General features: G+C 44.6%; 1 protein-coding gene and 1 long non-coding RNA gene across 2 annotated transcripts in view; one reads left to right on the top strand and one right to left on the bottom strand.

Annotated features, from left to right (window-relative positions):
- Positions 1-10,305, bottom strand: part of LOC130297481 (uncharacterized) — a 43,872-nt gene extending 33,567 nt beyond the window's left edge. The window contains exons 1-2 of the long non-coding RNA XR_008849560.1: positions 10,121-10,305; positions 6,130-6,202 (exon numbers count right to left, since the gene is read on the bottom strand). This is a non-coding gene — a long non-coding RNA (uncharacterized LOC130297481). The remainder of the gene's footprint in view (positions 1-6,129; positions 6,203-10,120) is intronic.
- The window catches only part of LOC130297477 (E3 ubiquitin-protein ligase RNF182-like), a 54,054-nt gene extending 31,965 nt beyond the window's left edge, over positions 1-22,089 (top strand). The window contains exon 3 of the mRNA XM_056550000.1: positions 20,426-22,089. Within this exon, the coding sequence (XP_056405975.1) occupies positions 20,426-21,175 (750 nt within the window). The 3' untranslated portion in view covers positions 21,176-22,089. The remainder of the gene's footprint in view (positions 1-20,425) is intronic.
- The last annotated feature ends 5,502 nt before the right edge of the window (positions 22,090-27,591 follow it).

The raw sequence follows: 27,591 nt of genomic DNA, 5'->3' as shown, positions 1-27,591 counted from the left end.
CAAATAAAATCCCAAAATGTAGCCGCTGGAGAACACACACTATAGGATGTTATTTTTGCAGCTCACTTTACAGCTTTGCTTTACAGAATGGGACAGATTCAGCAGAGTCATCTCATGATCATTAAAGAATGGAAAATAGTAGATGTCAGCTTAATTGTATGATGATTAGAAGATGTAGAAGTAACCAACACTATAGACAAAGATAAGACTTTGTATGCCCCTCTCACTCCCTGGTCTATAGAAGCTGGGTCTGTACTCTACCACTTCCTGGAGACTGTTTTAGTCTATTTGCACTGATTTGGTCATCATTCTCATTCATTGTAGCTGCCATAATGATTGCATATACATTAGGTGCAACACAGCGCTATCTACATGGTCATCTTTGGTTGAGCATCTTTTGTTGCGCCCCAAATCATTATGTAGCCCCAGCCTTAAACAGCCACACAGTTCTCTACATTCTCAATGAGTGATTTTCCTGATTACTAAGGGACCTGTCTGCTCAGGCACCCCTTTCCCCAGTTAAAGGCCTGGAGCCCTCATTCCCATTGGCTCTTGAATGTTGACCTGGGGCATTGCTAGGGTCTCTAAACATCTGGGGTACAAGACCATGGCATACCTTTTAAACCCTCTCCCTCCAAATTTTTATATATTCATTATATAATCTTTTAAAACACAGTCATGCAAGACCAATATACCCAAGTAGTGGTAGGTACCAGTGTTTTAGAGGAGCTCTACAGCCTGTGTAAGTGGTTACAGTGCAGTTACACACGGTCCCAACTGTGCTCCTATTTATAAATAACTGCCCAACAGTGCACCCACTCATTAATAATGCCCCCAAAACCCCTCATAAAGTAATCATGTCTCCTGTAGTAGTAATGTTCTATTTTGGCTACTTAGAAAAATACCAGTTTCCACTATCAATGGAGCTGCTGTCTCTTTCTTCAGTCCTGCATCCTGTGGGTCACTGGGACAGGATCCATGGGCAGGCGTGATGATGATATATCACTGCATCGGCCAGCATAAGGATTGCGTTCCAGCACCTTGAAGGCTACAGGACTGAAGTGCCTGCAGCCTATGAGTGAATGGGGTAGCGGAGATCTGCTTTACCGCTATGTGTGACTGCATCTGCGTCCGGAGGGTGGCAGTTACCTGGAATTCCGGGGCACAGGGCCAAAAATTTGGGGCTGATGCTAACAACACCCCTGTTGATGACACAAGCAGATAACTACAAGACAAAAAGGGGATTCATGTAGGTCAACCACAGGCCATGATGCTTATATCATATGGGGGCCACAGCTTGACACATACTAGGGCTAAATAATTAGTCGTACACTACAAGACATACTAATGAATTATTACAGTGTTTTAGTGCCAGCTGGTGTTAGTTTTCCTACACGCACAATGATAACCATTAATATATACATATATATATTCTCCCTAAAAATATAAAAATTCAGAGATAAGAAACACACACAACTACAGCATACTCCCTGCTGCAATTCTGTTTCAAATGTATTATTTTGACCACAAGAAATACTCCAGAGAACCTGGTGCCCGGTGGAAAGGGATCGCAGACCAAGAACAGTGCTCCCTGACTGAACTCACATTCAGAAATAGCAGCTGAAATCGTACAGAACAGACACGCTGATGAACCCTCCACTTTACATAACAATGTGATAAGCCGTCACCAAGGAATCACATTCAGTTCTTACTTCTAAGTTATTAATAAACGCATTAAAAAAGCTTATGTAGGACAGAACCCTGAGGTCCTCTGCTTACAACTTTTAGCCAGATGGAGGATTCTCCATTAACAAGGATACAGCCAAGTTTCTTGTTAATGTACAAATAGCCTTCTCGAAGCTTATTTTACATTATTTACTCCTTAGTTACCACGAGAACTAAATATTGTATGCCCGTGCTACTACTGATGTCCTCTACAGGTGCATTTAGAGCCTCTTAAAGGGCTTATCTGTGGAGCTGAAAAGCTATTACCTTTCCTTGCTCCCTTGTGGCTCACTTCTGTCTTCATGACATCTCTGGGCAAAACTTTCTCCGCTGGTATCAATGTTCTCGGGCTGCTGAAAACAGGGAACACCTACTGGGTAAGATGGGACCCAGAGCTAGAAAGTTGACTAGCCCGGTTAAGACTAGACTTGCATTCAGGCGGCGTGGCTGTGGCGTCATGAGTGGGGCGTGGCCGTGACATCACGAGCCTCCGGAGCTGCACATGTTGCTCTAAACAAATGCTGGGTGCAGCAGGGAGATTGCAGGGGTCCCCAGCGGCGGGAGACCAGCGATCCGATATCTTATCCCCTATTCTTTAGATAGGGGATAAGATGTCTAGGGGCTGAGTACCCCTTTAACCCTCTCATTATATACCATCACTTCCCACAGTAATGTGAAGGATTGTACACAATCTTATCAAGCCAATTACCTCCAGTTCATGCTCCTGGTTACGTTGCCTTGAGCAGTTTGCAGATCCTGAAGAACATCTCTGTGGACATTACTGTCACTATGGGACAAGTGTCACAAGTGATTCCAGAGAAAGCTGAGGATTCTGTCACCCTGTCTGTAGAGGGGAAATCATCTAAGCTCTAGTGACTTATTAGAACAGCAGGGTTGCCCCAACCATTGTACTGCCGGAGGGGACACCTTCTCTTAAAATTCTAATGACCATATGGAACCACACTGAACTCCTCCTAAGATTACTTACGACAAGCTTATTGCCGATACAGTTCCAGCCGACAGAGGGTCTACCAAACAAAAAATGTGCAGAAAATTATAGAAAATTCAATAAAAAATTTCAGGTAAATATTTTATGTCCGTTAGATCAGGCGGAAAATAATTTTACATGTGGAATAATTTTTGAGACTGCTCGTGTATCTACACGATCAATACCTTTAGAACCATCTACCGGACACCTTCAGCGGTCTTGTGGAGTTGTGACCTGATGGGTCAAATCTGTGTTGTCCCCTTGTGACAACACAGATTTGACCCATCAGGTCACAACTCCACAAGACCTCTGAAGGTGTCCGGTGGTATCTGGTAGCAAGACTTTAGCAGCAGATCTTTTAAAGGGGTACTCCACTGCTAGATATCTTATCCCCTATCCTAAGTATAGGGGATAAGATGTCTGATCGTGGGGGTCTCACTGCTGGGCTCTGCCCCCGTGATCTCCTGCAGGACCCGATGTTCTAAACAAACGCTGGTTTCCTATGGTAGTGGTCATGACATCACGCCACGCCTCCTCCTTTCATGTCTATGAGAGGGGCAGGTCGGGTGACGCCCCCTCCCATAGACTGAATGGAGGGGGCGTGGCATCACAAGGGTGTGTGGCCGTTACATCACGGTCTCCGGCTCTGAGCGTTCTGAACAAAATGTTCATAACGCTGGAGCATCGGAGTACCCCTTTAAGTCCTATGAGTTGAGAGATCACAGAGTGGACTTGTTTTCGAAGCAAATCCCACAGATGAGATGCCCCATCAGACTAAGATCTTTGAATGTTGGAGGCCAAGCCAACACCTTGACCTCCGTACCTCAAACTATTCGTGAACTATTTTTGTATGGCTGCAGGACACATTATCCTGCTGAAAATGGGGGCTGTCTATAGGGAGTATCGGTCAAATGCTGTGCTTGGTCTGTAGCAATGTGTAGGTAGATGGTACCATTAAAATCCATATAAATGCTGGGACCCCACGTTGCCAAAGTTCACTTGTTTTCTCACCATAGTGTATCCTGGTGCCACGAGTGAGTGAGACACACACCTGGCCATTCACATCATGTACACTTAATGAGTGGTCTGCCTATCTACCTAATGTATAGGGGTTCTGCCAATACTTAATGAGTGGTCTGCCTATCTACCTAATGTATAGGGGTTCTGCCCATACTTAATGAGTGGTCTGCCTATCTACCTAATGTATAGGGGTTCTGCCCATACTTAATGAGTGGTCTGCCTATCTACCTAATGTATAGGGGTTCTGCCCATACTTAATGAGTGGTCTGCCTATCTACCTAATGTATAGGGGTTCTGCCCATACTTAATGAGTGGTCTGCCTATCTACCTAATGTATAGGGGTTCTGCCCATACTTAATGAGTGGTCTGCCTATCTACCTAATGTATAGGGGTTCTGCCTATACTTAATGAGTGGTCTGCCTATCTACCTAATGTATAGGGGTTCTGCCCATACTTAATGAGTGGTCTGCCTATCTACCTAATGTATAGGGGTTCTGCCAATACTTAATGAGTGGTCTGCCTATCTACCTAATGTATAGGGGTTCTGCCCATACTTAATGAGTGGTCTGCCTATCTACCTAACGTATAGGGGCTCTGCCCATACTTAATGAGTGGTCTGCCTATCTACCTAACGTATAGGGGTTCTGCCAATACTTAATGAGTGGTCTGCCTATCTACCTAATGTATAGGGGTTCTGCCCATACTTAAACGGGTACTTCACTGGAAAGCATTATTATTATTATTTTTTTATCAACTGGTGTCAGAAAGTTAAACCGATTTGTAAATTACTTCTATTTAAAAATGGTAATCCTTCCCGTACTTGTCATCTGCTGTATGTTCCACAGGAAGTTCTTTTCTATTTGAATTTCCGTTCTGTCTGACCACAGTGCTCTCTGCTGACACCTCTGTCTTTTTTTTGGAACTGTCCAGAGTAGGAGCAAATCCCCATAGAAAACCTCTCCTGCTCTGGACAGTTCCTAAAATAGACAGAGGTGTCAGCAGAGAGCACTGTGGTCTGACAGAAAGGAAATTCAAAAAGAAAAGAATTTCCTGTGGAGCATACAGCAACTTATAAGTACTAGAAGGATTAAGATTTTTAAATAGATGTAATTTACAAATCTGTTTTACTTACTAGTGCCAGTTGATTTTAAAAAAAATGTTTTCCACTGGAGTACCCCTTTAATGAGTGGTCTGCCTACCAAATGACTGGTCTGCCCATCTACCTAATATATAGGGGTTCTGCCCATACTTAATGACTGGTCTGCCTATCTACCTAATGTATAGGGGTTCTGCCCATACTTAATGAGTGGTCTGCCTATCTACCTAATGTATAGGGGTTCTGCCCATACTTAATGAGTGGTCTGCCTATCTACCTAATGTATAGGGGTTCTGCCCATACTTAATGAGTGATCAGCCTATCTACCTAACGTATAGGGGTTCTGCCCATACTTAATGAGTGGTCTGCCTATCTACCTAACGTATAGGGGGTCTGCCCATGCTTAATGAGTGATCAGCCTATCTACCTAATGAGTGGTCTGCCTATCTACCTAACGTATAGCTGTTCTGCCCATACTTAATGACTGGTCTGCGTATCTACCTAACGTATAGGGGGTCTGCCCATACTTAATGAGTGGTCTGCCTATCTACCTAACGTATAGGGGTTCTGCCAATACTTAATGACTGGTCTGCGTATCTACCTAACGTATAGGGGTTCTGCCCATACTTAATGACTGTTCTGCCTATCTACCTATTTGGGGAGGTTACATAACAAGGGAGTGAGATTTGCTAAAAAAAAAAAAAAAGGGGGGCAAAATGACATGTACGTCTTCAGGACGCACATGCAGTTACAAAGAGTACTTCCCTGCTGAGACCGGACATCGGCGTCACAATATTGGCCAGATGACACCATCTATATACCGATATATACTACTCCTGTTCTTGGGTTCGTCTGAATACTCAAAAATAGTAAAACATGTACAATCGGACACAGTAGGCACCTGAGTATACATTACACATCATTGCTGGTTATTGGGCTACAACAGTGTTTCCCAACCAGGGTGCCTCCAGCCTTTGCAATACTACAACTCCCAGCATGCCCGGACAGCCAAAGGCTGTCCGGGCATGCTGGGAGTTGTAGTATTGCAAAGGCTGGAGGCGCCCTGGTTGGGAAACACTGGTCTGGAATGAATTGCACACTATGTTTATTTTTTATTATTAATATTTTTTTTTCCCGACCTTCGAAGTCAAGGGGAATATGGCGCAACGGCGTCACTTTCTATAACAGGGGTCACGTGACGGTTCGGGCTCCCGTAAAAGTTGCACATGTCCCTAGTGACTGATGTATTGTACGTGAATTGCATTCCTATAGATCGCCAGTATCTTACAATGTTACTCACCTCGCTGTAATTCAGAACGGCTCTCCTGCTCTCCTGGCAGCTCCCATCCTCCGCTGTCCTCCAGAAGTAGTCCCTGTAAGGCATTACAGTGCTGCTTGTTGACATCGATATCTACCTCCAAACTGAGCCTCCACCCCAGGTAAGTGAGTTTTTCCTGTATATTTCCATCCTGACCCTGTGTATGAACACGTTGTCATTGGTGCCTGGTAATTTCCAAGCCTCGCCTGATATTTTGCTCTTTAAAAAAGTACCCGTCATCAAATTTTTATGCTGCCCGAACTGGGGTCCCCAGCGGCTTTTCCCCACCCCACCAGTCTTCATTGATAAAGATCTCACCCATACAGAGAGGGATCTGTCAATCAAGGTTGATGGGGCGGGGAGAAGCCATTGGGAAACGCCCTATTAAAATGTAGTTCGGGCAGCATGAAAGTGATGATCGGTTCCCTTTCAGTGCCCAGCCACATGGTTTATCCTCTATGTTCCTTTTTCCTGCTTTCAACAGATCTAGTCAACAGCCCTTCACTTGCTGCCTCGTGTATTATCGGGAGCCTGTCATCACTTTCATGCTGCCCGAACTAGGAGGTCCACAGCAGATTCTCCCTCACTAACTTTCATTGATAAATATCTCCCCATGCCCAAACAGGGAGGGATCTGTCAATCAAGGTCGGTGTGGCGGGGAGAAGCTATTGGGAAACGCCCCAGTGAATAGGGGTTCGGGCAGCATGAAAGTGATGACAGGATCCTTTTCCTGGCCCAGTCACATGGCTTATCATCTATCCGCATTTTTCCTGCTTTCAACACATCTACAGACAACAGCCCTTTACTTGCTGCCTTGTTTATTATCTTTGTGTATTAAAAGGAGCCTGTCATCACTTTCATGCTGCCCGAACTATGAGGTCCCCAGCAGCTTCTCTCTGCCCCATCAACTTTGACTGATAAATGTCTCCCCATGCCCAAACAAGGAGCGATCTGTCAATTGTGGTTGGTTGGGCGGGGTGAAGCTATTGGGAAATGTCCTGTTGACTCGTAGTTCGGGCAGCAAGAAAGTGGGAATAGGTTCCTTTAAAAGGGTTGTTATACAGGATAAGAAAAACAGAGTCGATTTCTTCCAAAAACAGCTACACCCCTGTCATCAGGTTTTCTGTGTTACTGCAGCTCAGTTCCATTGAAGTGAATGGAGCCAAGTTGTAATACCACACCCAATCCTTCGATAAACTAACTCCTATCCCAGATAAGGGCAAATTCATTTAAAGGGGTACTCCGCTGGAGCCGGGAGCTCATAACGTCATAGCCCCACCCCTTAATGACGTCACTCCCCGCCCCCTCAATGCAAGTCTATTGGAGGGGGCGTGACGGCTGGTTATTACTCCCCCTAGGACATATGATGCTGCAGGTTATCACTCCCCCTAGGACATATTATTCTGCAGATTATTACTCCCCCTAGGATATATAATGCTGCAGGTTATTACTCCTTCTAGGACATATGATGCTGCAGGTTATTACTCCCCCTAGGACATATAATGCTGCAGGTTATTACTCCCCCCTAGGACATAGATGCTGCAGGTTATTACTCCCCTAGGACATATAATGCTGCAGGTTATTACTCCCCCTAGGACATATGATCTGCAGGTTATTACTCCCCTAGGACATATCATTCTGCAGGTTATTACTCCCCTAGGACATATGATCTGCAGGTTATTACTCCCCTAGGACATATGATGCTGCAGGTTATTACTCCCCCTAGGACATAGATGCTGCAGGTTATTACTCCCCTAGGACATATGATGCTGCAGGTTATTACTCCTCCTATGACATATAATGCTGCAGGTTATTACTCCCCTAGGACATATAATGCTGCAGGTTATTACTCCCCCTAGGACATAGATGCTGCAGGTTATTACTCCCCCTAGGACATATGATGCTGCAGGTAATTACTCCCCTAGAACATATGATGCTGCAGGTTATTACTCCCCTAGGACATATGATGCTGCAGGTTATTACTCCCCCTAGGACATATGATGCTGCAGGTTATTACTCCCCTAGAACATATGATGCTGCAGGTTATTGCTCCCCTAGGACATATGATGCTGCAGGTTATTACTCCCCCTAGGACATATAATGCTGCAGGTTATTACTCCCCCTAGGACATATGATATGCAGGTTATTACTCCCCTAGGACATATGATGCTGCAGGTTATTACTCCCCCTAGGACATATGATGCTGCAGGTTATCACTCTCCTAGGACATATAATGCTGCAGGTTATTACTCCCCTAGGACATATAATGCTGCAGGTTATTACTCCCCCTAGGACATAGATGCTGCAGGTTATTACTCCCCTTGGACATATGATGCTGCAGGTTATTACTCCCCTAGAACATATGATGCTGCAGGTTATTACTCCTCCTAGGACATATTATGCTGCAGGTTATTACTCCCCCTAGGACATATTATGCTGCAGGTTATTACTCCCCCTAGGACATATGATGCTGCAGGTTATTACTCCCCCTAGGACATAGATGCTGCAGGTTATTACTCCCCCTAGGACATATTATGTTGCAGGTTATTACTCCCCTAGGACATATAATGCTGCAGGTTATTACTCCCCCTAGGACATAGATGCTGCAGGTTATTACTCTGCTAGGACATATGATGCTGCAGGTTATTACTCCCCTAGGACATATGATTCTGCAGGTTATTACTCCCCCTAGGACATATGATGCTGCAGGTTATTACTCCCCCTAGGACATATGATGCTGCAGGTTATTACTCCCCTAGGACATATGATTCTGCAGGTTATTACTCCCCCTAGGACATATGATGCTGCAGGTTATTGCTCCCCTAGGACATATGATGCTGCAGGTAATTACTCCCCCTAGGACATATGATTCTGCAGGTTATTACTCCCCCTAGGATATATGATGCTGCAGGTTATTACTCCCCTAGGACATATGATGCTGCAGGTTATTACTCTCCCTAGGACATATGATGCTGCAGGTTATTACTCCCCCTAGGATATATGATGCTGCAGGTTATTACTCCCCTAGAACATATGATGCTGCAGGTTATTACTCCCCCTAGGACATATCATTCTGCAGGTTATTACTCCCCTAGGACATAGATGCTGCAGGTTATTACTCCCCTAGGACATATCATTCTGCAGGTTATTACTCCCCTAGGACATATCATTCTGCAGGTTATTACTCCCCCTAGGACATATGATGCTGCAGGTTATTACTCCCCCTAGGACATATAATGCTGCAGGTTATTACTCCCCCTAGGACATATAATGCTGCAGGTTATTACTCCCCCTAGGACATATAATGCTGCAGGTTATTACTCCCCTAGGACATATCATTCTGCAGGTTATTACTCCCCTAGGACATATCATTCTGCAGGTTATTACTCCCCTAGGACATATCATTCTGCAGGTTATTACTCCCCTAGGACATATAATGCTGCAGATTATTACTCCCCTAGGACATATGATGCTGCAGGTTATTACTCCCCCTAGGACATATGATGCTGCAGGTTATTACTCCCCTAGGACATATGATGCTGCAGGTTATTACTCCCCTAGGACATATCATTCTGCAGGTTATTACTCCCCCTAGGACATAGATGCTGCAGGTTATTAGCACCTATATGCATAACTTTACATTTATCCACACTGGCCCCAATTTTCCACCTTTTGCAAAACTATAACTCCCAGCATGCCTGGACAGCCGTAGGCTGTCCGGGCATGCTGGGAGTTGTAGTCTTGCAACAGCTGGAGGCACCCTGGATGAAAAAACACTGCCTTACACCGACACTGAACAACAACATATAGAGATGTTAGTTAAAAAAAAACAAAAAAACGTGAAGAAATACGTGAAAACCAATTACCGTCTAGTAATTGGCTGCAGGTGGCCGGGACTGTAAAACCGGCGACATTTCCAGGGATAACAATCTCCGGAGACAAAATGAAATTATTATTTTTTTAAATCTCTTACATGTTTCATCTCCGTTGTCACATCGGTATCTACAGTCACCACCGCGGTGATCAAGCCGTCGTCGGAAATCAATACATAATAAATGGAAGAGACGCCCGGGCGGCAATTCAATTACGTCGTAAGGTTACACGTGAGACTTGTTTCACGCATGAAGGTGTCTGGGCAGATAACAGTAAGGAGGCACTATATTACCGAACGTTACGGCTACACGGGAGATCTTCTCACCTCCGCCGCGATTAGAGACATCCGTCAACTGCGGCTGACTTCGCTCGCTCCCCCCGCGAGGAAATCGGTTTGGTCCGAAGGAGGTTAACGAAAAGAACGGGTTATATGATAGATTCAGGGTAAGATTCATCTGTGCAGGTGGTGCAGTTGCCCATGGCAACCAATCAGATGGCTACTTTCATTTTCCATAGACCTCTTTAAAAGTGAAAGTAAAAGCTGTGATTGGTTGCTATGAGCAACTGCACCGCTCCCCCCCAGGTTTTGATAAATCTCACTTAGTGTCGGCAACGCACCCGTGTGAGTAATACGAGCAGACAGAGACATATCCCTTTATCCCGCGGTAATGAATATTTTACAATACCGAATGGAACCGCGGCTCCATCCCGTTCCATTTAAAAGCCTTTCTGTTCCATACTGTCAGATGCGCAACGTCACAAGCTCAGGAGCATTTTTAACCCCTTAAGGACGCAGCCAGTTTTATTTTTGCGTTTTCGTTTTTTTCCTCCTCGCCTACTAAAAATCATAACTCTTTCATGTTTTCATCCACAGACCCATACGAGGGCTTGTTTTTTTGCGTGACCAATTGTACTTCGTAATGACATCACAAATTTTTCCATAAAATGTACAGCAAACCCAAAAACTTATCCCGTGTTAGGAAATTGAAAAGAAAACGGAAATGTCACAAATTTTGAAGGGTTTCGTTTTTACGCTGTACACTTTAAAATGACATGTTTCCTTTATTCTACGGGTCAATACGATTAAAAGGATACCCATGATTATATACTTTTCTATCATTGTGACGCTTTTCGGGTGCGCAAAGTTTTACGCTGCGCTAAATTTGGGGGCAGCAGCGGGAAATACGCTGCGTATTCTTCGCTCACTATACACACAGGGCTTTCCGGCGGCAGCCCTATGCGTCTAGTGAGTTTTGGAGGCGGAGCTGCGCGTCACAGTCACGCCGGCACACAGCTCCGCCTCCAAAACTCACTACACACATAGGGCTGCCGCCGGAAAGCCCTGTGTGTATAGTGAGCGAAGAATACACAGCGCATTTCCCGCTGCTGCCCCAAATTTTGCGCAGTGTCAAATACGCTGCATATACGCCTTAAGAAAACAAACTTTTTTCCACGAAATTAGTATGTTTAAAATTGCCCTATTTTGACCTGCTATAAAACTTTCTCAATTTTCCGTATATGGGGATGTATGAGGGCTCATTTTTTGCGAAGTGATCTGTAGTTTGTTTTTGCACCACTTTTGGGTATATGTAACAATTTGATCCTATTTTATTTGAATTTTTGGGGTGAATTTGATGTGACCAAAACACAGCAATTTTGTACACTAAGTACCAGCGGACCAGGACTACATTTATGTCCTATGTCCTTAAGGGGTTAAAGGAGACTCCCTAACCAGATTTCTATAAAAAGAAAAAGAAAAAGGAAAGAAAAAAAAAAAGTTAAAAGGGGTATTCCACTTATTCTTTTTCTTTCAGCCTTTGAGCCCATGATGCAAAGTTATAATATTGTGTAATTCACTTCTATTACCTCCGGGAGGCGCTTTGTCCGGTTTTTATGCAGGGAAACCACACCCGGAAGTGATTTCGTGAAATACTTTTTGCTTTACTGTTGTCTCTGTCCTTTCCCAGCATTCCATGCAGCCAGAGACAATATGTCATGGGTCACATGGCCTCCAGGGGGTGGGGCTTTGCTGCAGTGGGTGGGCGGACAGCATTACTTTTAAAATCCCTTCTACCTTGCTATAAATCCGCCAACTCACTGCAGCACAGCCACGCCCCCTAGAGACCATGTGACTTATGACATATTGTCTCTGGCCGTGTGGAATGCTGGTGGTTTTGACATGTGTGCGACAAATTTAACCAAAAGTCCCAAGGACAATAATAAATTTAACGTGTTCTCGGTACTTTGTACGTTTCCTTAGTGTAGAAGTTTTCCTAACGTCTCCTCTGAGATGGTGTAAGATTTGCGCCACAATTTTGTTCTCTGCGCAAAAATTTACAACTTTCTACGATGCTTGACTGCAGCACTATGAAAAGGAGAACTGGTGTACTGCAAGCCAACATTGTGAAGAATGTCTATTTGAAAAGTCGCAAAAATAAAAAAGAAAGAAAGAAAAGGTGCGCCCAATCTGCGCCAAATATTGACAAGAAAATTGCTCTAAATTCAATGATAAATGTGGCCCCATTGACTCTGGGAATGCATATATTCCCAATCTGCCCCAGCACTAACTATTTTCTGTATCTGCCTGTTGGACGGTTAAATCATACTTTACCATTTTGTTAATCCAGCGTCAGAATGATTAAAACTCCTGGGCATTCTATGCAAATTACCGAGATACTTTATTAACATTGTACTAGAAAGGCAAAACTGCTTTAAGCTGAATGTTTTATCTAGGAACATTTAGTTGCCTAAAACTGGGATAAAATATTCCAAACCTGCCCCAGCACTAACTATTCTCTGTACCTGCTTGCTGGACAGTTAAATCATACTTCACCATTACGTTGATCTGGCAGCAGAATGTTTAAAACAGGGGCACATAGCACCTTTTGCAACATGTACGTCTTCAGGATGCACATGCAATTGCAAATAGTGCCACCCTGCTGAGTGTCCATGCAGGTGTTGCAAAACTACAACTCCCAGCATGCCCGGACAGCCTTCGGCTGTCCGGGCATGCTGGGAGTTGTAGTTTTACAACAGCTGGAGGCGCCCAGGTTGGGAAACACTGCTATATAGAGATGTGGACTCAAACAGTGAGTACAAAAGAAATCAAGATGGTGCTCCAGGGAAAGTACATGGTATAAGGAAGCCCATGTGATAAGGAAACATAATTACATATACACTGCTCAAAAAAATAAAGGGAACACTTAAACAACACAATGTAACTCCAAGTCACTGACACTTCTGTGAAATCCCACTGTCCACTCAGGAAGAACACTGATTGACAATCAATTTCACATGGAACAGACAACAGGTGGAAATTATAGGCAATTAGCAAGACACCCCCAATAAAGGAGTGGTTCTGCAGGTGGTGACCACAGACCACTTCTCAGTTCCTATGCTTCCTGGCTGATGTTTTGGTCACTTTTGAATGCGGGCGGTGCTTTCACTCTAGTGGTAGCATGAGACAGAGTCTACAACCCACACAAGTGGCTCAGGTAGTGCAGCTCATCCAGGATGGCACATCAATGCGAGCTGTGGCAAGAAGGTTTGCTGTGTCTGTCAGCGTAGTGTCCAGAGCATGGAGGCGCTACCAGGAGACAGGCCAGAGCATCAGGAGACATGGAGGAGGCTGTAGGAGGGCAACATCCCAGCAGCAGGACCACTACCTCCACCTTTGTGCAAGGAGGAGCAGGAGGAGCACTGCCAGAGCCCTGCAAAATGACCTCCAGCAGGCCATAAATGTGCATGTGTCCACTCAAATCGTCAGAAACAGACTCCATGAAGGTGGTATGAGGGCCCGACGTCCACAGGTGGGGGTTTTGCTTACAGCCCAACACCGTGCAGGACATTTGGCATTTGCCAGAGAAAACAGAGAATGGAAAATTTGCCACTGGCGCCGTGTTCTTTACAAATGAAAGCAGGTTCACACTGAGCACATGTGGCAGACATGACAGAGTCTGGAGACGCCGTGGAGAATGTTCTGCTGCCTGCAACATCCTTCAGCATGACCGATTTGGCGGTGGGTCAGTAATGGTGAGGGGTGGCATTTCGTTGGGGGGGCCGCACAGCCCTCCATGTGCTTTCTAGAGGTAGCCTGACTGCCATTTGGCACCGAGATGAGATCCTCAGACCCCTTGTGAGACCATATGCTGGTGCAGTTGTCCCTGGGTTCCTCCTAATACAAGACAATGCTAGACCTCATGTGGCTGGAGTGTGTCAGCAGTTCCTGCAAAAGGAACTTCCCCAGACCTGAATCCGATTGAGCACATCTGGGACGTTTCGCTCCATCCACCACAGACTGTCCAGGAGTTGGCGGATGCTTTAGTCCAGGTCTGGGAGGACATCCCTCAGGAGACCATCCTTCACCTCATCAGGAGCATGCCCAGGCGTTGTAGGGAGGTCATACGGGCACGTGGAGGCCACACACACTACTGAGCCTCATTGTGACTTGTATTAAGGACATTACATAAAGTTGGATCAGCCTGTAGTGCGGTTTTCCTCTGTGATTTTGAGTGTGACTCCATATCCAGACCTCCATGGGTTGATACATTTTGATCATTCAATTGATACTTTTTGTGATATTTTGTTGTCAGCGCATTCGACGATGTAAAGAGGAAAGTATTTTATACGATTAGTTCATTCATTCAGATCTAGGATGTGTTATCTTAGGGTTCACTTTATTTTTTTTAGCAATGTCTATCTTAAATATATGAATAAATGTGTGTGTGTGTGTGTGTGTGTGTGTATATATATATATATATATCTATATAAATATACGGTATTATATATATATATATATATATATATATATATATATACACACACACACACACACACACACACACACATACATACTTTTTATGGCTGAAAGCTACCAATGGGTTAAGCGTGTTCTCTATGGTAAACAGTGCGCCTTCACAACTGTTCAGCCCACTCACAGCTCCCCCTGCTCTATATCCTCCTTAGCGCCAACATCATTGAAGTGTTCAGAGTCAAATTATTATTAAAAACATACTCCCACTCCAAGTTAGAAAAGTGAAGGAGAACTGAGTGAAGTAGATCAGAAGGAAAAGTTAATCCAAAAAAAAAAAAAAATATGCATCCCCGTTCATACAGAACAGCGCAGCACAGCTTCCCTCCTCTTCCTCAACATTCTGTTTAACTTGGGATCCTAATGACTGAGTTTTCCAATCTTTGCCTTCATTACCCTAAAACAGCTCCATTAGGAGTCTATGGGCTTCTAGTAAATAACACGCAGCAACTAAATGACTTTTTATTCTGTATTCACACCGTTTCTCGTTGTTAGACTAACTTGGCTATAACGGATCTTATTACCTTTCATCCGGGGAGGATGTAGATTTATTTATAACTAGCCTAGTGCTCGGCGTTGCCCAGTCTTCCTACCTTAACCTTGTGAGAGGAAAAGCAACACTCTTCAGGAGACTGGGAAAGCTGGGTGGCATGCATACCACAAGATCTTGATGCAAAAATAAAATAAACCTCTACAAAGTGGCAATGACACATTTTGGAACCTATATCTCCCTTGCCAGTGCAGGTGGTAACTAGTTTTCCAAGGTGCTCAAATGACTAGTTGCAGGTGATTTGCATACTTTTATGGGGCTGTGGTCTTACAGATATGGTAGGAAATCTAAATCTTATGATCCATTACGCATTGCTGCTGGTGATATGTGGATATCTTCTAAGTAGCGTCATTTACGGTGCAACTTTTTTTTTTCAGTATTCAGAGATCAGAGAAGGTAGGGTTGTATGGGTTTTCAGATGCAGGGGCGGTGGGGATATATCAGTCATCAGAGTTTTGAGGCAGAGCGCATCTATTGGTCATTAGAGGTGGAGGCGGTGGGGATGTATCAGTTATTAGAGGTGAAGGCGGTGGGGATGTATCAGTTATTAGAGGTGGAGGCGGTGGGGATGTATCAGTTTTTAGAGGTGGAGGCGGTGGGGATGTATCAGTCATTAGAGGTGGAGGCGGTGGGGATGTATCAGTTATTAGAGGTGGAGGCGGTGGGGATGTATCAGTTATTAGAGGTGGAGGCGGTGGGGATGTATCAGTTATTAGAGGTGAAGGCGGTGGGGATGTATCAGTTTTTAGAGGTGGAGGCGGTGGGGATGTATCAGTCATTAGAGGTGGAGGCAGTGGGGATGTATCAGTCATTAGAGGTGGAGGCAGTGGGGATGTATCAGTTATTAGAGGTGGAAGCGGTGGGAATGTATCAGTTATTAGAGGTAGAGGCGGTGGGGATGTATCAGTTATTAGAGGTGGAGGCAGTGGGGATGTATCAGATTTTAGAGGTGGAGGCGGTGGGAATGTATCAGTCATTAGAGGTGGAGGCGGTGGGGATGTATCAGATTTTAGAGGTGGAGGCGGTGGGGATGTATCAGTCATTAGAGGTGGAGGCGGTGGGGATGTATCAGTCAGAGGTGGAGGCGGTGGGGATGTATCAGGTATTAGAGGTGAAGGCGGTGGGGATGTATTAGTCATTAGAGGTGAAGGTGGTGGGGATGTATCAGTTATTAGAGGTAGAGGCGGTGGGGATGTATCAGTCATTAGAGGTGGAGGCGGTGGGGATGTATCAGTCATTAGAGGTGGAGGCGGTGGGGATGTATCAGTCATTAGAGGTGGAGGCGGTGGGGATGTATCAGTCATTAGAGGTAGAGGCGGTGGGGATGTATCAGTCATTAGAGGTGGAGGCGGTGGGGATGTATCAGTCATTAGAGGTAGAGGCGGTGGGGATGTATCAGTTATTAGAGGTAGAGGCGGTGGGGATGTATCAGTTATTAGAGGTGGAGGCGGTGGGGATGTATCAGTTATTAGAGGTGGAGGCGGTGGGGATGTATCAGTCATTAGAGGTGGAGGCGGTGGGGATGTATCAGTTATTAGAGGTGGAGGCGGTGGGGATGTATCAGTTATTAGAGGTGGAGGCGGTGGGGATGCATCAGTCATTAGAGGTCAGAGACTGAGGGGATCTATCGGTCATTAGAGGTGAAGGCAGTAAGGATGTATCGGCATTCGAGGCAGAGGTGGTGGGGATGTAATGGTCATTAGAGGTGGAGGCGGTAGAGATATAGGGTGGGGTATGGGTAGGTCAAAGGCAGGTGTATGGGTGAATGAAGTGTATGGGTGGATAAAGGGAAGGGGTATGGGTAGGTGAAGAAGCGGGGTATGGATGGATGAAGGGAATGGGTATGGGTGGGTGAAGGGGAGGGGTATGGATGAAGGGGAGGAGTATGGGTAGGTGAAGAGGTGGGGTATGGATGGATGAAGGGAATGGGTATGGGTGGGTGAAGGGGAGGCGTATGGATGAAGGTAATGGGTATGGGTAGGTGAAGAGAATGGGTATGGGTGGGGGAAGGGGTATGGATGAAGGGGAGGAGTATGGGTAGGTGAAGAGATGGGGTATGGATGGATGAAGGGAATGGGTATGGGTGGGTGAAGGGGAGGGGTATGGATGAAGGGAAGGGGTATGGGTGGGTGAAGAGGCAGGGTATGGGTGGATGAAGGTAGGTGATGTCATTTTTCTTAATTTTAACTATCATTTAACAAAAAAAAGTAGATAAAAACATAACATATCAAAGTAAGATGCTACACATCACATCAAATAATACCCCTTCTTTTCAAAACCATGTTACATCCCTTCCCCACAAACCAAACCGGAGCAACGAGGCAGATCCCTAGAATTCTCAACCCAACCTCCTTTAATCTTAATGTACAACATATCCATTTTAATTTGTAGCCTGTCCCTCTTCTATAGCAATGTAATTTCCTCCTGTTCTCCCTGCTCCCTATCATTATGGATATACAAAAAAATTTTCAAAAAAACAACACCAAAAGGAAAAATTACCCTCTCTACCTATCCCAACCTCCTCACATACTCTTCAATTTTTTTTTACATTTTTCAACCATTCTATACTACTGGGCGCCATAGGGGATATCCATTTTCTGATTAACATCAATTTAGCATTAAAAAAAAATTAAACATTCTTAAACATCTACGTCTTATATTCTTATTAGTTTGAGGTGATGTTATACTTTACTTCTACATACTCAATAATGTTACTTTGTTCTAAGAATGTATCCAAGCCTATTATGAAGCCCTTAACCATTTAAGCTGTGAGTAGTTCCTGAGGTAGACTGTTCCATAAATTCACAGTCCATATGGTAAAGAAGTCTTGTCTTTAGAGGAGGTTGTACCTGAAACAGGTTGCGCCGTATTTTTTGTTTATCCTATCTCCTCACTAGATTCTGGACAGTGATTGTTGGCCTCACTGATGGCCAAAGTTGTAGTTGGGAAGTAATGTTTCTCCCAAGAATGAGCTTTTACCTCATGTTTTTTTTTTTTTTGCCTTCTTCTGGATCAACATTGTAGGATAATAAGCTGAACTGCATGGACATATGTCCTTTTTACATAAAGGGGGGGGTGTGTTGGCCGCTGCATCATGCTGGGGAAGGACACGCCCCCTTCCTGCTGACTGCCGCGGCCCGGTATAGGAGATTGCGGGGGATAAGTTATATTAAACTACAGTATTCCTTTAAATTGACTGAAACTAAGCTCAAGCGGCAAGATATCTAAACTTCCAGGCAAATTTGTAGCCAGATATGGATACGGATTTGCCAGAAATCTCATGCAAGTCTATGGGACTTCTGGCAAATCTGTAAAAAAATTAAAATAAATCTGCTGTAGTCTGGGCGTTGCCAAAAAATTTAAGCAGATATCCCGCCACCAGAGCTTCGACACAGTTACGCTTTAAATATTTAGGGCTAGTCCACGGATATTTTGCCGGTTGAGATTCTGCTGCTGTATTTAGACTGCGGAATCGTCACAGGGAAATTCCGTCCGGACAAAAAATTTACATGTTTCTTCTTTTGGGCGGAATGCTGGTGGACTGCATTGCCATCTATAAGATGGCGCATAGATGTGTGCAATGCAGTCCAGCCACCGGCTAAATATCTGCTGTGTGAAGGAGCCCTTAAAGGGGTACTCCAGAGGAAAACAAAAACATTTTTAATCAACTGGTGCCAGAAAGTTAAACAGATTTGTAAATTACTTCTATTAAAAAAATCTTAATCCCTCCAGTACTTATCAGCTGCTGTATGCTCCACAGGAAGTTGTGCAGTTCTATCCAGCCTGACCACAGTGCTCTCTGCTGACACCTCTGTCCATGTCAGGAACTGTCCAGAGCAGGAACAAATCCCCATAGCAAACCCATCCTGGACAGTTCCTGACATGGACAGAGGTGTCAGCAGAGAGCACTGTGGTCAGCCTGGAAAGAACTACACAACTTCCTGTGAAGCATACAGCAGCTGATAAGTACTGGAAGGATTAAGATTTTTAAATAGAAGTAATTTACAAATCTGTTTAACTTTCTGGCACCAGTCGATTTAAAAAAAAAAAAACACTTTTCCACCAGAGTACCCCTTTAAATGTACACATAGGTTTTTTTTTTGTTTTTTTTTTTTTTTTTTTAAGCCTCTGAATATTTCACTGAAAATAAATCAGAAGTTGTGGAAATAGTGAAGAACAGATTAAAGCAGAACTTTCCATTATACAATAAACAGCGTTTGTTTTTTTACCTAAAATCCCTTTAAGACCTCCGACTTTAAAAACCCTCAGCAGCGTAAGTTTTTTTAGTACTGGAGAGATGCCAGAACTTTGTGTTTACGGAGCGGAGACGGTTTCGTTACAATGTCTCATGTAGCTTCTGTTCGCTCGGACGATGAATCTCACAAGATATTTTATTTATGATGCAAGTAGTGGGAAGGTTAAATACTGTTCTACCTGTGTGTGTAAATACGGTGGGAAATAAAGCGGTATATAGGTCAGCGTATATGTCCTCCTTTGTTCCTGGACGCAGATACTGCAGTATGATGAGATGGCTAGGTCTCCTCGCTCTGTTTCCATGACTACCGCTGGGCTTATTCCATGTTGGCTTGATACGGAGCTGAGCTGCATCGTTCTACGTAACACTCAACATCCTCCCTCAATACCTATTACTCTCGCTTCAGCCCACTTTTTATCACTGTCTCCTTCTTATACCATTCCGCGTTCACTGTCCCCAATTCCTGACTTCCATCTCCCTCAGATTCCCTCCATGAAAACGGATTACTGCTGACAAGTCAGGAGGTAGGTGGCAGCTCACTCCCTCCCTAAAAACAAAACCCTCGCTCAGATCATCTGGTGTAGGTGGATCAGGGTTACAGAAGCGCGTGCATGAGGGGGCTTGCTGGATGTGGGGGTGTGTGTCATGCCTCGGGTTCCGATGTGTAGGATGGGCTAACTTGACCTTTGATGTCCATATACTTATTAAAGCTCAGCCCCATCACCTGTATGATTTCATCATCTACCACAGTAGATTATTACTTTAGTTGTTGTTGTTGTTCATCCTCCAGGGCCTGTCCTTCACCATCAGCCTGTGCAGCCCTACAGTCCTTGCCAAAATGACCAGCAGCGACGGGGACTCGTTGGAACCGCTACTCGGCCCTCTAGAGTTGGAGTGCAAGATATGTTACAATGGATTCGATACCAGGCAACATCGACCTAAAGTTCTGGGTTGTGACCACCGCATGTGTGCCCGCTGCCTCAAAAAGATGGCGTCAAACTGGCCTCAAAGCCCACCAGCTACCATATGCTGTCCGTTCTGCCGGCAAGAAACGGCGCTGCCGGAGGATCTACACCTTCTGCCGGATGACAGCGGCCTGTTGTCCAAACTCAGCTGCCACGAATGGATCCACAGACGCGGTTGCACTGTGACACCAGAGGTGCTTTTGAGTCCTGGGAACTTGTGTCCTAATTCCTCAGAGTGCCTAGTGATCACAATCATGGAGGTCTCCGATGAGGCTCCGGAGCCCGGTGAGCAAACTCCGGTGCTAGACATCCTAAGAGTGAAGATATCCTCGAGTCTATCGTGGCTTCCTGGATCGTGTGTCCCTCACCGCTGCGGTCCTTGCAGGCCCGTGCCACGAATCCTACTGGGTTTCCTGTGCCTCGTGTATATAAGCTCACTGCCCCTTGGTGTTTATCTCATGATGACCGGGCATCTACTAGGCATCATCCTGGTCAGTTTAGTGCCATGCACCCTAATTCTCAGTCTCTTGTGCTATTGTTTCTGCCACGAGCTAGCTACCTGCCTTTCTGACTAACACAAACTTGAACCCCGTTGCAGCCAACACTGATTGTGTAAAAACTGTGCCACCAGCATCCCTTCACCTTCACTGACAGTGCCAAGCCTATGCCTCTAATACACTTTGATGTGCCAAGCCCATGCCCTATTTCTATCCCTTTTGTCTTCTGCGTTATGACCCATATCATTCGGTTACAACCACAACAGTCTGTACTCGCGCACCGAGAATACGATTCTGCCGCCCACTCTGTATGACTATTATTCTGTGTTTACTTCCAATCATATCACAATTTAACTATCAAATTACCAGTATTTTTGTTACGTTGCTTTATATTATTATAATATTATCTCTAATGAAGCTGCAATATTAGGATTTTTTGACATTTTGATAACCACAGTGGGCATGGTCAATGGCAGGAACTACAAGGAAAACTAGTCGATGACCGATACAGTGACTCCTTCGCATCGGCCGTGGCTTTTCCCTGATCTTGGCCCAAGTGTTTCAAAAGAATCCATCAACCCTTACAGCATTTCTACGACAAAAAGGCAATAAGAAACCAACTCAGAGGACAGTCCAGAGCCAAAACCCAGTTGCATTACAGAGGCCTCCAACATATACATCACGAAGCATGCAAGAGTATAAGGAGCGTAGCATAAGTATAATTAATACCATTATTTTTACATAAAGTTATAAGATGCCAAAAAACTAAAAAGTTATGTACCGAGATATAACTTTAGAGAATGGAATATACTGTGCAAACTACAGTGAGTGTGACCATCCAGGATGCGGTTCTGAGAGTTCTGGATAGGCTTTGTTAATAGGCAAGGGCTACGGCTTCTCATCTTTATATGTAAACTGGTATATATTTTAATATTCATGCTAGCAAAATGATGTTGCAGATAAAGTGAGTTTATTTTCTATCGTGTACTTGTGGTTCTTACAAACTTCACCTACATTGTCGGTATGCTAGGTAATGAAGTTTTGAAGGAGTACTCCATAGCTCCAGGGTTCAAAACATTTTCTTCCGAATGGTGAGTGTGGGCTGCGGGGGTCGTGATGTGTTAAGTGTGTTAAAAGCACCAGCACAGTCCCTACAGTAACTAATTTTGCTCTCCGATGTGGAGTAATTATAAATGTGTACGCCGTATTTAGGAACTGAAAGGCTGTTATTAAAACCGCAACACTGTGTCTCCCCTACATGTTTCGTGGTACCAACCACGTCCTCAGGGGCTATGAAACATATGTTCCTCTTCGGACGAACATGGGAGGCGGTAGATGGTATCGGGGTAGTTCAGACACTGGCCACTGACCGTATCACGCTGCTTGGCACTTCGTCAGGCCGAAGCTCCAAGCGGCGTGATACGGTCCGTGACCAGCGTCTGAACCCCGGTATCATCTACCGCCTCCCCGCTTTCGTCCGAAAAAGGCCCTTGGAACGTTACCGGAACTTGATATCGGGTGAGTGCTCCGGTTCACATTCTTTGTGTGTATGTATATATATATATATATATATATATATATATATTTCTACGGATCTTGATTTCCACGTGAGCACCATCTGAATTGTTCCCTTAGCGGTTTAACTAGTGCATCCATTGTGAAGTTGACACACGTTAGCATGTGCAGCATTGCAGCGCCGGTTTTCTTTTGGCTTTGAACTGTTGTATCCACTTATAGCGGATGTAGCCACAAGCAGATTAGACGCGTTGAATAGTCTGAATCTGCAGCGTGTCGATATGACAGATATCCTAAATTCTGTTTCTGATTACTGATGTGGATTCTCTTCCAAATCGGTGATAAAAAAAAAAACCATCATGTGAACGAACATGGCCTTAGATTCAGTTTTAATGTGAGTAGACGAAAGACAAGCTGTCAGTCTTCAGCTTTAGTCGAGTAACCAACAGGTATCCCGTAAAGGCCGTCACTGCAACTTTATTAGCGCTAATGCTTCGAAACTTGCTGATAACCTATCGGTGATTCTTGAGTAAGAAATTGGCGCAAGTATTAGCAGATCTACCGTAGATTTAGTTGAAAACTGCAGTATTGATCACATCTTGTCTGGCTGTTCCATCAGAACAACCAGTTTTTCATGTGGTCTATGGGAATGTGGACCTCTAAAGAGGGTTCCATATTCTGGATTCCCATCTATGTGCCAAGCCATTGTAAAGAATGGTCCTAGATGATGGAGGCACTGGAGATTTTTTGGCCCTGCGGGGGCTGTCCAGGTAGATTGAAGAAAAAATAACAAAAAGTAAATCCTTTTCTTAATATCTTCTTTTTTAGGATTTATTTCAGGCTTTTTAGCCTTTATATGTCAAAAGGGTTGGATTTAAAGGGAATCTCTGCGCTTTATATCATGCTCAGACCTTCAGACATGGGCAGAATGCCGTCAGAAAGATAAAATAAAGTGATACCTATCTCGTAGAGCTGATGGTTGTTTGCAAAGTTATAAAATCATGTTTTTCTTCCAGGCTCATGTGCCATAGAGGGGTGGGGGAGGGAGTAGGCATGCATGCTGCAGCTCAGAACTGCCTTGATGATGGTACATAAAATGGAAATGTTGCATTGACCTTAGCGCTGTTCAAACTATGGGATTTTTGAGCATAATTGTGGAATTCAATGGGATTCTGCTACACTGTTCACACTGCAGAATTTGCTTGGCAGAATTTTCGCTGTGGAAATTCCAAATTCTTTGCGGATAGCATTATTTTCAATGGGGATAGAATTTATCTGCGTAGTCTTTAAACTGATGGGATTTAGTAGTGCAGATATTCCATAGTGTGAATGGGATTTAAAGAGTACCTCTCCTGATCTTTATTTCTATTTGTTAGTTTTCTACCTTGATATTGCTCTGTATTTTCTGCTCAGGCTCAGTCAGATTCACAGACTGGGAAGGGGCATTCCCCAGCAGGCGTGACATCATCTGAAGCCATACAGGGGAGAAGTTCCTCCCTTACTCTGCTACACACAGCCCAGAGCAGTTCAGTGTGAGATGAGCTATGACTGACCAAGGCTACACACACCCCTATCAGCACTCCAGACTGCATTTCCTGCTTTTGAACTTCTGCCAGGACAGCAGGAGTCCAAAGTCTGTGCAAAATATTGGGGAAAATGTGCTCTGGACAAGTAGGGAGACACATAGTGGCAGCTTTTTTAAACACAAATATGACATAGAAAACTTCTTTTTATTTTATTTTTTTTAAACAAAGTAAGATTTTTTATTTACCATAAGGAGTGCAATAGCTAAAATGTATTTTAATGAGAGTTCCCTTTTAAGCGTACGTTTACACATGCATGTTTTGCTGTGGATTTTATACTGCAGATTCTGCTCCATGTGAAAACCCCCTTTAAATCTAGACGTCTGTTTTTTGACAGCGGCATGGCTATTCATAGCTTGGATATATCACCACCTATTCCTGCATTCATTTCAAGAATAAATATGCCATAGTCTATGATCATATAGATTCAGCAGAAGGCACCGGGGAATAAAGAGGGTGCAGGTTGACACATCAAAATTATTCTATTGATATCTTAAAAATGCACCGAGCAGACCGTCTATACCTTCTTGGGAACATTTGCACACATCGGCCCCTGGCACTCGGCTTATTTAAGATACCAAGGGCATTGCACGCATGTTAAATATATTCAGAGATTATAGCTATGCTTAATATTATGTAAAGGCGAAGAGCATTGTGGCTGAAATGCGATCTATAAATAAATCCCCTTGAGCATAGGACATTCACATTAAGCAGCTCTTGCTGTGCCAGATACAAAGGTCAGAACATCTCGCTACATTCTGCATAAAAGTCTTACCTGAAAATGTTACAGGCTTCCCGTAGACCTGATAATACAGTGCATAACATTACCGCCACACTGTAGCCAGACGCTTTATGGTAACCGCTAATCACAGGGTCCATGTATATAAATGTACTTCTATAAGATATGAAGCAGGGAAACTGGAACACATGGAAGATAGAGAACTTCAGACCGATCCCATAATTGTCAAAGTCATGACTGTGTAGTCACAATACTGGCACCTAACAAGGATATATGACAGGCTACACAGGATTCCCTCTAGTTCAGAGGTCCCCAATACAGTCCTCAAGACCACCAACAGTCCAGATCTTTATATGAATGGTATAGAGCAGAGGTCCCCAACCCAGTCCTCAAGGCCACCAACAGTCCAGATCTTTATATGAGTGGTATAGAGCAGAGGTCCCCAACCTAGTCCTCAAGGTCACCAACAGACCAGATCTTTATATGAGTGGTATAGAGCAGAGGTCCCCAACCCAGTCCTCAAGACCACCAACAGTCCAGATCTTTATATGAGTGGTATAGAGCAGAGGTCCCCAACCCAGTCCTCAAGGCCACCAACAGACCAGATCTTTATATGAGTGGTATAGAGCAGAGGTCCTCAACCCAGTCCTCAAGACCACCAACAGTCCAGATCTTTATATGAGTGGTATAGAGCAGAGGTCCCCAACCCAGTCCTCAAGACCACCAACAGCCCAGATCTTTATATGAGTGCTATAGAGCAGAGGTCCTCAACCCAGTCCTCAAGACCACCAACAGCCCAGATCTTTATATGAGTGCTATAGAGCAGAGGTCCTCAACCCAGTCCTCAAGACCACCAACAGTCCAGATCTTTATGTGAGTGGTATAGAGCAGAGGTCCCCAACCCAGTCCTCAAGGTCACCAACAGTCCAGATCTTTATATGAGTGGTATAGAGCAGAGGTCCCCAACCCAGTCCTCAAGACCACCAACAGCCCAGATCTTTATATGAGTGCTATAGAGCAGAGGTCCTCAACCCAGTCCTCAAGACCACCAACAGTCCCAATCTTTATATGAGTGGTATAGAGCAGAGGTCCCCAACCCAGTCCTCAAGGCCACCAACAGTCCAGATCTTTATATGAGTGGTATAGAGCAGAGGTCCCAACCCAGTCCTCAAGGCCACCAACAGTCCAGATCTTTATATGAGTGGTATAGAGAAGAGGTCCTCAACCAAGTCCTCAAGGCCACCAACAGTCCAAATCTTTATATGTGTGGTATAGAGCAGAGGTCCCCAACCCAGTCCTCAAGGATCACTAACAGTCCAGATCTTTATATGAGTGGTATAGAGCAGAGGTCCCTAACCCAGTCCTCAAGGCCACCAACAGTCCAGATCTTTATATGAGTGGTATAGAGCAGAGGTCCCAACCCAGTCCTCAAGACCACCACAGTCCTCAAGGCCACCAACAGTCCAGATCTTTATATGAGTGGTATAGAGCAGAGGTCCCAACCCAGTCCTCAAGACTACCAACAGTCCAGATCTTTATATGAGTGGTATAGAGCAGAGGTCCCCAACCCAGTCCTCAAGGCCACCAACAGACCAGATCTTTATATGTGTGGTATAGAGCAGAGGTCCCCAACCCAGTCCTCAAGACCACAAACAGTCCAGATCTTTATATGAGTGGTATAGAGTAGAGGTCCCCAACCCAGTCCTCAAGGTCCACCATCAGTCCAGATCTTTATATGAATGGTATAGAACAGAGGTCCCCAACCCAGTCCTCAAGACCACCAACAGTCCAGATCTTTATATGAGTGGTATAGAGCAGAGGTCCCCAACCCAGTCCTCAAGGCCACCAACAGTCCAGATCTTTATATGAGTGGTATAGAGAAGAGGTCCTCAACCAAGTCCTCAAGGCCACCAACAGTCCAAATCTTTATATGTGTGGTATAGAGCAGAGGTCCTCAACCCAGTCCTCAAGACCACCAACAGTCCAGATCTTTATATGAGTGGTATAGAGCAGAGGTCCTCAATACAGTCCTCAAGGCCACCAACAGTCCAGATCTTTATATGAGTGGTATAGAGCAGAGTTCTCCAACCCAGTCCTCAAGACCACCAACAGTCCAGATCTTTATATGAGTGGTATAGAGTAGAGGTCCCCAACCCAGTCCTCAAGGTCCACCATCAGTCCAGATCTTTATATGAATGGTATAGAACAGAGGTCCCCAACCCAGTCCTCAAGACCACCAACAGTCCAGATCTTTATATGAGTGGTATAGAGCAGAGGTCCCCAACCCAGTCCTCAAGGCCACCAACAGTCCAGATCTTTATATGAGTGGTATAGAGAAGAGGTCCTCGACCAAGTCCTCAAGGCCACCAACAGTCCAAATCTTTATATGTGTGGTATAGAGCAGAGGTCCTCAACCCAGTCCTCAAGACCACCAACAGTCCAGATCTTTATATGAGTGGTATAGAGCAGAGGTCCTCAATACAGTCCTCAAGGCCACCAACAGTCCAGATCTTTATATGAGTGGTATAGAGCAGAGTTCTCCAACCCAGTCCTCAAGACCACCAACAGTCCAGATCTTTATATGAGTGGTATAGAGCAGAGGTCCCCAACCCAGTCCACAAGGCCACCAACAGTCCAGATCTTTATATGAGTGGTAT

This window comes from Hyla sarda, chromosome 13 (assembly GCF_029499605.1).
Source record: "Hyla sarda isolate aHylSar1 chromosome 13, aHylSar1.hap1, whole genome shotgun sequence".
Lineage (NCBI taxonomy): Eukaryota > Metazoa > Chordata > Amphibia > Anura > Hylidae > Hyla > Hyla sarda.
Note: the sequence above shows the minus strand (reverse complement) of the source record. Positions and strands in the feature narration are given on the sequence as shown.